The sequence below is a fragment of the Poecilia formosa genome, unplaced genomic scaffold (genome assembly GCF_000485575.1).
Source record: "Poecilia formosa unplaced genomic scaffold, Poecilia_formosa-5.1.2 Scaffold63, whole genome shotgun sequence".
In the NCBI taxonomy this organism is placed as follows: Eukaryota; Metazoa; Chordata; class Actinopteri; order Cyprinodontiformes; family Poeciliidae; genus Poecilia; species Poecilia formosa.
This window is the reverse complement of record NW_006800002.1, coordinates 2,516,105-2,527,254: the sequence shown is the minus strand read 5'-3', so window position 1 is coordinate 2,527,254 and position 11,150 is coordinate 2,516,105. Positions and strand designations below refer to the sequence as shown.

At 42.3% G+C, this 11,150-nt stretch overlaps 2 protein-coding genes across 2 annotated transcripts in view; one reads left to right on the top strand and one right to left on the bottom strand.

The window, feature by feature from the left end:
* Positions 1 to 4,292, top strand: part of LOC103139686 (extracellular calcium-sensing receptor-like) — a 7,632-nt gene extending 3,340 nt beyond the window's left edge. The window contains exons 5-8 of the mRNA XM_016672580.1: positions 2 to 52; positions 1,372 to 1,599; positions 1,680 to 1,803; positions 1,896 to 4,292. Coding sequence (XP_016528066.1) covers positions 2 to 52; positions 1,372 to 1,599; positions 1,680 to 1,803; positions 1,896 to 2,806 — 1,314 coding nt within the window. The 3' untranslated portion in view covers positions 2,807 to 4,292. The remainder of the gene's footprint in view (position 1; positions 53 to 1,371; positions 1,600 to 1,679; positions 1,804 to 1,895) is intronic.
* Positions 4,293 to 4,389: 97 nt separating this feature from the next.
* Positions 4,390 to 10,746, bottom strand: olfcr1 (olfactory receptor C family, r1). Its single transcript, XM_007554456.2, has 11 exons — positions 10,224 to 10,746; positions 9,405 to 9,619; positions 9,220 to 9,311; positions 8,905 to 9,084; positions 8,396 to 8,584; positions 7,848 to 8,306; positions 6,339 to 6,548; positions 6,126 to 6,249; positions 5,839 to 6,032; positions 5,471 to 5,752; positions 4,390 to 4,961 (listed from the first exon to the last, which is right to left on the bottom strand). The coding sequence occupies exons 1-11, from the start codon at positions 10,454 to 10,456 to the stop codon at positions 4,539 to 4,541; spliced, it is 2,601 nt and encodes an 866-aa protein (XP_007554518.1). The 5' UTR covers positions 10,457 to 10,746; the 3' UTR covers positions 4,390 to 4,538.
* Between the last annotated feature and the right edge of the window lie 404 nt (positions 10,747 to 11,150).

Here is an 11,150-nt window from a genome sequence, read left to right as displayed (position 1 = left end):
GCCTTTTAGTGAGGAAAGCTGTGCAACTTTGCAAACACTTCAACCATGGCAGGTACAGTAAACGTTACATGTTTTTGACAGTTCTGTCCTGGGTCTTCCTCTGGGTCTCCTCCCAGTGACATCCTCTTGATGTGGAGGAGCAGTGGCTCAACTCTGTGCCTCACTCAGAAGACTGAGCCTCTCACCCTATTTCTAAGGGAGAGCAGAGGAAACTCATTTCAGCCACTTGTATCCTAAACAAACTCTTTCTTTAGAGCTAGAGCTTGTGGCCACAGATGAGGGTGGACAGACTAGCAACAAGACCCACCTCCACTGGGGGTAGCGCTTCTTTCTCTACCCATAAAATTCCACCCATCCATCCATTTTCTAACACCCTTGTCCCTTAGTGGGGTCAGGAGGGTTGCTGGTGCCTATCTCCAGCTCACGTTCCGGGTGAGAGGCGGGGTAACCCTGGACAGGTCACCAGTCTGTCGCAGGGCAACACAGAGACAAACAACCATGCACACACACACCTAGGGAGAATTTGGAGAAGCCAATTAACCTGACAATCATGTTTTTGGACTGTGGGAGGAAGCCAGAGTACCCGGAGAGAACCCACGCATGCACAGGGAGAACATGCACACTCCATGCAGAAAGACCCCGGGCCAGGAATCGAACCCAGAACTTTCTTGCTGCAAAGCAACAGTGCTACCTTTCATATCCTCTGTGGTCTGCTCCAGAGAAAACTGGAGACCATGGTATAATAAAGGCAACAGAACCACATCATCTGCAAAAAGCAGAATTGTGTTCCTGAGGACATTGCAGCAAACATTTTGGCTGTAAATAGACATTCTGTCCAAAAAGATTATGAACAAAACCAACAACTAGAGCAAGCATGGCGAAGTCCAAGTGTCGCCTGAAGTCAGTTTGACTTTCTCCCTTTCTACCAAGACATTGGTGGTAAATGGAGCTTAAAGGCCTTCATCAAGAGGTCTGCTAATTCGTATACCCAAACTCCCCCCTCAAGGTATCTGGGCTCTCTCTTAGCAATAGGTTGATAAGCTCAATCATCTGGGGGGCTCTGAGTAGAGCCATTGTTTCTCTACATCGAGAGGAACCAGTTGAGGTGTTTCAGGCTCACCTAGGACTGCATGTCACCAGTATAAAGTCCCTGACAGCTTATTGGTGCACTAAAATGTCTACCATGATTAAGCAGCTGCCCATTGAGGGCTAGTTGGTAGTCTCTCTACCAACATCAAAAATTTCTAACATTGTTTTAAGAATAATTTTATGCTCTTTTACAGTATGGTCATAGTATTACATGCCAACTTTAACAGTGAACTGGATAACATTATTATGTCTTTCACCCTTTTCTCATTTGCCTTCCATTAGCTGGTGTATTATCTAGAGAGGGTTAATTTCACCACATCATTCGGTGACCAAGTGTCATTTGATGAGAATGGTGATGCCTTACCGATATATGATGTCATGAACTGGCTCTGGCTCCCTGATGGACAAACGAAAGTTCAAAATGTCGGCGATGTAAAAATGTCGCCTTTTAATGGTGAACAACTCACACTTGATGGAGACAAAATCTTCTGGAACTTTGAATCGAAAAAGGTGACTCATTTCTTTTTGTCCCTTTTTCAACTTGTAAAGTCACTCTAATGAGAAATGTATGCTTATTGTTTCTCCTATAGCCACCGCGGTCGGTGTGCAGCGAGAACTGTCCTCCAGGAACCCGTGTGGTGAGAAAGAAGGGGGAACCTGAGTGCTGTTTTGACTGCATCCCTTGTTCTGAGGGAATGATCAGTAATTACTCTAGTGAGTTTTTATGTTTTAGTAGTTTTTATAATGATTTTTCCACTTTAATCTTACAAATACATGGTTTGACTTTCTTTGTGCCTTTCTGTCAGATTCCTTGGAGTGCTTCAGCTGTCCAGAGGACTTCTGGTCCAGCCCACAGCGAGATCTCTGTGTTCTTAAGCAAACTGAGTTCCTCTCCTATCAGGAACCTTTAGGGATCTGCTTGACAGCAGCCTCACTGCTGGGAACATTCATCTGCGCTGTCGTTCTGGGGATCTTCATCTATCACCGCAGTACACCCATAGTACGAGCCAACAACTCAGAGCTCAGTTTCAACCTGTTGCTTTCCCTTAAACTGTGCTTCCTGTGTTCGCTGCTGTTCATCGGACGACCCAGACTGTGGACATGTCAGCTGAGACACGCAGCGTTTGGGATCAGCTTTGTGCTCTGTGTGTCCTGCATCCTGGTTAAAACCATGGTGGTTCTGGCTGTGTTCAAAGCCTCCAAGCCAGGAGGGGGAGCCAGTCTCAAGTGGTTCGGCGCTTCACAGCAGAGAGGAACTGTTCTGGTTCTCACCTCTGTTCAGGCAGCAATCTGCACTGCCTGGCTTGTGTCTTCCTCTCCTTCTCCACATAAAAACACCAAATACCACAATGACAAGATAGTTTATGAGTGTATAGTTGGCTCCACTATTGGTTTTTCCGTTTTACTGGGATACATTGGTATATTGGCTATTCTCAGCTTTGTGTTGGCGTTTATGGCGAGGAATCTTCCCGACAACTTCAACGAGGCCAAACTCATCACTTTCAGCATGCTGATCTTCTGTGCTGTGTGGGTGGCCTTTGTTCCTGCTTATGTCAGCTCACCGGGCAAATATGCAGATGCAGTGGAAGTGTTCGCCATCCTGGCCTCCAGTTTTGGCCTCTTGATGGCGCTGTTTGGACCCAAATGTTACATAATTCTGCTGAGACCAGAAAGAAATACAAAGAAAGCTCTCATGGGAAGAGGAGTGGAACAATAAAATAATAGCTTGTAAAAGTACAGGTACTCCTTCAATGTTCTATCCCATTTTTGTACGGCACAACAAAACTTCAATTAGATTTTAATTCTTTCTGCAGGAAGGTGGACAACAAATTCTGTAGCTCTGAACATCTTTACATCAACTCAGCTCAGCATCTCCATCTCTGCTGACAAAAAAGTACATGATTCTGCCAGCACCGTGTTTTACAAGGGGTCGGTGTGTGCAGGCCAATGTGCAGTGCAAGCATTCACACGGTCATCTCATCTCACCAGGTCACCATTCAACGTGTTTGCATGTGACAAGCTGCAAACTGAGCTCCATCTTTCAGTAGTGATTTCCTTCTTACCACTCATTCATGAAGTCAATGATTAATTGTGGAGGACTTGACCATTTCTCCTACCTGAACTGTGGAAAGCTTTGGAGGATTGCATCATGAACACCCAGAAGCTCACTCCTGACAGATTAGTACATTGTAAGATGTGACGCCAATCAGAAAAGCGGTCATAAAAAGAGATCAGTCATTGGCACTCATTCATTATTTTGGTGTCAGAGTAAGGGGGGGGGTGAATACAGAAGTACAGCAGACATTTTCTTGGTTCTGATTTGATCAAGAATATTTTATTTTGTGAACTTGTGCTACTTTACATTGTTCTATATCATTATATTCCTTTACATTAACAGATGTGAAGCGATTCAAAGGGTGTAAATGCTTTTTAAGAGGTGGAATCAATTTACAAATTAAAATGAATATTCTAATATGAGAAGTTATTGAGAAAGATGAGTTTATGAAACAAATTAATGTTGGAACACAAAATATCAGAACCACAAAAAGTTTATTTTAATGAATTAATTTACTTTTTCCTGAAATGTTACCTTTAAAATATCGCTGCATCTGCTTTGTAATAATTTGAATGTAAATTCATTTCTATAAATAAATATTCATTTGTTTAATCTCTGTAGTGTAAGTTCTTAGACAAACTGCAGTAAACTACACTTAATGACACAAAAACAACCGAGCGCAACTAGCGAAAACTTTAAATGGCATAGAACATACATGTATCGTTACACAGTTATTACAAATTAGACATATTGCATAAACAGAATTTTCAAAAGTTGGAATGAATTTCAAGATCTGCCCTTGTCCAATTTTTCTGTGTCAGGAAGGAAAGAAAGAATCCTATTGACTGTTGACTGAAAGCACTTTTGGTATCTGACCAGCAGATGGCAGCAGCGTACTTTAAACTGAGCAGAGTATAACAGTCACGTTCCTGATCAGGTTAACAGTCATCTAGCTCTTTACGCTACTTAAATGCAAATAATTTGATCATTAGTTCACAAACTTTTAATAAAGAAATCAATGTGGCTGTTGACAATATCCTCCATGTAGCATCAATATTTAAGATATTTAAGATATCTTTAATATTGAGGATAAGATACTGAAACAACATGTAGTCACATTTGGAGGATGCATAAAAGTTCTAATTAGCACACTTTTACCCTCCCCTTTAACTCTTAGCTAAATTGTTTTAACATAAAAACATGTATCCAAAGGAACACATACCTAAACTGAATGAATCAAAACATATTATTGGTTTATTTTTATTAGTGCACCCATTAAATTATAATTTCTTACAGGTTGTCAAACATCGTGTGCAACATCTGGAAAAACAAAACCTTTGAAAACAAACAATAAAGTATAAAACTAATAAAACAGAGGGGATGCCTGAAATGACTACCTTGCCATCAAATGCTTCTTGGTGTTTTTCTCCGGCCTCAGAAGGATGATGAAACACTTTGGAGCAAAGATGCAGAACAGCAAACCGTAACTCGAGGCCAGGATGGCAAAAATCTCCACGGCCACCGCGTATTTTCCAGGTGAACTCACGTAAGCGGGGACGAAAGCCACCCAGACGGCACAGAAAATCAGCATGCTGAAGGTGATCAGTTTGGCCTCGTTGAAGTTGTCGGGGAGCTTCCGGGCGAGAAAGGCCAGAAGGAGGCTGGTGCAGCCCAGGAGGCCAATGTAGCCCAGCACCAGAGAGAAACCCACCACAGAGGCCATGGCACACTCCAGGGTCACCTGCAGACCCGGGATCTTCAAGTCGGGTCGAGGCTCCGGGGGGCTGAGTGACAGCCAGATAATGCAGATGATAACCTAGAAAAGAATAGAAAAAAAAAAGAAACGTGGTTATGGCAATGACGTTATTACAATGTAGATTTAAATAGAGTAAAAATAGCCTTTATTATTCCATGAGGAGTAATTTCAGGTGTAACAGCAGCAACAGGTAAAGGTACACAAAAAATGCTTAACATTTTAAAAACAATATCAATAATAATAATATTACTGCTCTCAGAAGTAAAAAATTAAATAAACCACAATAAATCATTTAAAAACTTTCCTTACCTTGAAGGTAAATATTAAGGGAAATGTTAAATACTTCTTACTGTATGTAACCAATGTTTTACACAATGTTTATTTTCGTCCTTATGTCTGTCTCGTACATGTAGGGATACTTTTGAAATGATTCACCATGGTATCATTTTGTTCTCATCTGTTGCCTCATCAAGGTCTCAACACATCGCACTTCATCAGGGATGCAAACGGTACCCTGAGTAAAAGCAATATAAAAATAAATAAATAAATAAAAAAAAAAGGTACGCTACCTGTACCGATGTGAAGAGGCAGACACTTCCTCTCTGCTGTCTGGGACCGAACCACCTCATGAGGGCTTCAGCGCCGGGCCGGGCCGAGCGGAACGCTGCCAGGACCACGATTGTCTTCACTTGAAGGCACGACACGCAAAGGACAAAGCTGATCCCGAAGGCCGCCTGCTGGAACCGGCATGACCACGCCGAGGGGCGGCCGATGAAAACCAGCGAGCACAGAAAGCAGAGCTTCAGTGACAGGAGAAGCAGAAAGCTGAGTTCAGAGTTGTTGGCTCGTACCTATGAAGACACGGGATCCGACAAACTCCGAATGGTTTCATTTTCCAAATGCAAAACATCAAAACGTCGAACATCCGTCGGCTTACCATCGGCGTCTGGCGGTAGTAAAGGAACACCACGAACACAGCAGTTGTCGCTGTGACACCAGAAACGGCCACTGCTGTGAGGGTGATGCCCAAAGTTTCATTGAAGGAAAGGAAGTCCAGCTGGCGAGGGATGCAGGCGGTGCGCTCGGCGTTGGACCAGAGCTCAGATGGGCAATGATTGCACTGAGTGGAACCTCAACGCAGAACAAATAGAAACAGAAGAGAATGGTGTTGAAGTCACGGCAGAAAGGCTGAAAAGGGCTTTCCTTTGAGACTGCCATCCTCACCAGTTGTGTTGCTGATCTGTCCATCAGCACATGGAATGCAGTCAAAACAGCAGATGGGTTCTCCTTTCCTGCTGGCCATCCGTGTACCAGGAGGACATCTCTCACTGCAGACGGAAACAGGCACCTGAAAAAAGGTTTAACAGCTCCTCAGTCTCGAGAGTAAACAAGAAATAACTCTGCAGAAAACCCAAAAAACTGATTCATTCGGAGTACCTGACTGGACCCTGTGCTCCACTGAATGGCAGACTCATTAAGGTGGAGGTCAAAGCTGTCCACACGACCAATCAAAACAAGGTTGACCTCTCCCTCGGGGCTGCTCTGCCAGTTCACGAGGTCATACTTCGCCGTGACGTCGGCACCTTGGAAATAAAACGCTTCGCCCTGCGGTGTGGTGAAGTTCACTTTGCTGAGCTGCTCCATCAGCTGAAGGCCAAGAAGTGGGAAGAAAAATTACTACAGCATTCTTGTTTTTGCAACTGCTGCTCGGTATTCCGTAAAAACAATACATCTTCATGTTTTAGAGGTAGAGAGCCCGTAAGTTTTGAAAACGTGAAACAAAAATTCACAATCAGCAATTCTTTCTGGACTTCGCTCGGGAACTGCAACAGTAGTTTAAAAAAAAATCTTTCGCGCTAGTCAGAGAACAGTTTGTTTTCTTAAACAAAAAATAAAAAACATTTTAGTAGAAATACATCGAATGGGTGTGTGATGTTAAATAGTGACACAAAAAGAGCAAATATTGAATACTTTTACTGTAAAGATCATCATATAAGGAAAAGCTGGTGAGCTTCCTCGGAAGTAAACGGATGAAAGGGACACAGAAAAAGAGTCAGTCCATTGTAAATGATTTTTATCCAAGAAGAATGAAGCAATCGCAGGCTCAGAAGAAGGACCGATCAAAAGCTGAGGGATGACGACGCAGCACATTTTATGCCAACGCTCTTATAGATAGCTAGAGCAGCAGTTAAGCTAAAAGAAACTTTGTTTTAGGGATAAGTTGTTGCATCTGCATCACTGATCGCTGCGTTTGAAGCAAATAGGTTTGCAGATATAAAAAATTCGACTTCCTATCTGTTCTCCACATAAAAGTGACTTTTGAGGACCAAAAGACTTGTGAGAAAACTATGGCGGACAACTTCCTCAAAATATTGTTTTGATAGGAGAATTACTTCAGTGTTGCTGCAGCCCACACACACACACACACACACACAACAAAAAAACTGGATTACATGGTGAAATGTGAGACATTCATGTTCTGGTGTTTTTAAAATTTTTGTCATCTATTGACATCAGAATAACATTCTTATAAGGAACCAAAGCAGAAATTGTGGAATTTTATTGTTGAAATGACAGTTTTTGTCACAAATGTTTATTTATTAATTCATTTGCTTATAGGAAGCAGAATGCTTTTAAAGCCCCCAATAAGGTGTCAGTTTATTAGGTCTTCAATTTACTTCCTTCAGACATTTAAAATTGCTAAAATTAGCAACTTTAAATTGCTAATTTTAGCAATTTAAAATTATGTTCTCAGCTGCCTCTAGTTCACTTTTCTTTCCTTTTTTAAAAAATATAATTATTGGTTTTGCCAGGATTTTGCCATTATATACCACAACTTGGGAACAAAAATAAAATAAAAAAAGATTATACAAGCACTTAAAATATGAGGTCCAAATCTAAATGCACATTTCACAAAAGTCTGAAACATGCATTAAATGTCTTTACCTCCATGGGTTTGATCTGAGTGTGAAGTGAACAGGTGACGTTTTGTCCTGGAGAGCTGCTGACATCGGGGCAGGAGAGCAGGGAGTGAAGGGCGTGGGCTGCAGCATAGACTGCCAGGTAGACATTGTACGTCACCCGTAGCTGCGAGGTGTCAGTGAAGAGATTTTTCACGTCCCGCAGGCTCTCTGTGCCGCTGCAGGGCGGAAGAGAAGAAGACGAAGGAGTTGCCCCAATCCCAGGACTGCATCCGAATTCCTTTTCCCAAAATTCCTTTAGGACCTGGTCGTTCGGGCGAAGCGACGGGTTTAAATTCCGTACAAAAGTCCCGAACCCAGGCAGGGATGAACTCTGGATGGCAACGCCGAGAACGCCTCTCGCCACTTTACGTGAAAAGGCGCTTTGCCGAAGATCGGTGCTGGTGCTCCAAGCCTCACTTGCCAGAAATTGTCTGTCAGTCACCTAGAAATAACAACAAAAATTGTCAGAAATGATCCAATAAATGCCGTCTTTAGTGGCTCATATAAAGATTTTTCATTTCCGTTTCTCACATTTAGTTTCTCCAGTTGTAGGAACAGCTCCATTACGTCCGTATACCAGGTGAAGATCAGAATCACCTTCGCAGTCGAGGCCTGGATGGCGAGCGCTGCCCGGCTGGCGTCACTTACGATGTTTTCTCGCTGAAGGGTCTCCACAAAGGAGAGGCAAACCCCTGCCCCCTGAATTTCCTCCTGGAACACCTGATTTGGAGCACAAATGAGAAGGTTGGAAAGGAATAAATTAAGTCTGTCAGACATTAATCCAACAGTAATATTATCGCCAGATGTTGGAATCACAATATAATTTATGAAAATCCCAAATGTCACAATCTTTTCTCTTCCTCATTAGTCTTTGTGATGTTTGAGCTTCAACAATTTGGCTAAATATGTAGTTGACACATTTCAGTTCCTGATATCTTGAATATAAAAGCATACAAATCAAATTTTTGCTAAATATTGCTTAGCAAAAAAACAAACAAACAAACAAACAAAGAAAAAACTAATACATCTAATGGAACAACCTTCACTGCCATGAGGCCGTACTCATTGTTGGCCACCACTGCTCCAACCCAGGTCCAATTATACTTTATAGCGAGCTGAGCGATTGCACGCGCTTGATAGATATCACTGGCCATGGTTCTGAAGAAATTAGGATATTGTCGCCTGTCACTTAAGCTTGGAGAACTTGCTGTGTAGCTCACCTAAAGGGAGAAAACAAAATGTGCTTTTACTGCAAAATTCAACATTTAATCTGAATCATAGAGGATATAAACTGTAAGAAATGCTCCATCTATAGTCTGTGAATATGTATCTATCCGTCACATCAGGAAACTCACTAGAGGAACAGAAAGTGGTCCCAGGAATCTGGACAGTATCTGGGCTGTTATAGACGAGGAGCCACCAATGATCAGAGGCACACGCCGTTCACCTAATAACATTACAAAGTGTGCTACATGTCTTTTTTTTTTTTTTTGCAATAAAATACAGTCTTAATCTGCATGAAACAAGTCAAGACAATTACCTGCTCCGACTTCTGTTTCCTGCTGATCCAAGTTACAGGTCGGTGCGTCTCCACCGACCAATGAGAGCGCTGCCTGCATCTCCCAAGCAGGGAGGGCGCAGCTGTCATGGATACGGTGGCCCAGCTTCACGCCCGGCAGCAAGGCAGAGCTGTGGTTGATTTCCTCCAGAGCGAACACCATCGCGTAGATGTACTGCAGTGGGAGATTTTGCAAACTGTAGAGAAACAGAAGAGATGAGGTCACACACACACACAAAAAAAAGTCAAATGCAAAAGCATTAGCAAACTGGTAACTTGAAAAGCATGAATACCCCATTAAACGTTTTTCCATTTTTATGTTTGCCAAATACCAAATTCATGGACACAGCAAATGTGAACGACACTCAAAAACACTACATGGACCTAAAACAGGGAAATCCAAGAAGATAACCTGTTAGTGATTGTACAAATTGGAAATTTACCACTGCATATTTTCACAATGAAATTGCTTAGAGTAAAGCATATTTATGGTACAGAAGGATTCTGAGGAAAAGATAAAAATTGATGTATGCACACTCCCTCCAAAACCCATGCCCCAGTTCTCGTTTCTCTCCACAGTAACGCACAACCTTTTAGTCCTGTAAGATCAAATCCAACAACGACACACTGAACTTGGTGGCTGTTATGTGATGAGCATTTGAAAGAAAAAATGGAGTTAAAGTGTATTAATAGTTTTGCAAAACCCTGTAAAAAAAAAACTGATAACACACTAAATGTGATAAACAGTCAGCTCATCAAAACAGGCATGTAAAAAGTAAAAAGTGACTTCCTGAGTCTCACCCAGTGCAGGGCTTGTTGTCTGGCTCCAGAGTGAACCTCTGGTCCTTCACAGGAGGCATGTAGTGAAGGTTAAAGAGCCCGCCGATGATTACGTCCCCGTCCTCAAACAACCCGCCGTCACTGGGTGTTCCCCACCGGGAGCAGGTCAGCGTCTGAGCCGGCTGCATGCCCGCCCCGGGGCCCAGCTGTCTGCCCACCAGCCAGAGAGCGACGAGCCGGGCCAGCAGGGACATGGTGGACGGTGCGGGTCTGGACGCTTCAACGCAAAACACCTTCTAGAATAAATTTACAGAACATCTTGGGGGAAAAAAAAAAACACCTGCATGCCATTTTAAATCTTTAAGCAACATGAACGAGTTGAAGTCTTCATCTAGACTGATTAAATGTCTCTGACAGAGAAAGTACCGGCAAAACTATGTTAAGTCATGAAAACGCAGCCTGCCCCTCCTGCTCTGCAGCAGAGACGATGTTCTAAATATGTATGAGTGAAACTCAGAGTGGAGTCACAGCGAACAAGATGACGCTCCATCAAATTATGTCTCTCAGAGGTAAAGGCAGTGAGGGGAGTGACTGGGGTGTGATACAGTGAAGATGCAAAAACATTAAAAATAATAATAATAATAATAATAATAATACACAAAAACAGTTTGCTATATAACATTAGAAAAGTTTAATTGAAATTAGCTCAATATAATTAGGCAAAACTAACACTTAAAATAAAAAGGTCAAACATTTTTTTTTTAATGCTGCACATGTTTATCTGTTCAGTTTTCAAGTGTAAGCATACAAAGTTTGACTAGGCCCCTCCAAAACATCTGTCTTGACCCAAATGCTTAAGGTCAACCTAAGGTCAAAAACCGATGACTGGACATTTACTTTCAGGATTTTGTGTAAGAGAATTGAATGAAACCTCCAGTTTCTTTGCCA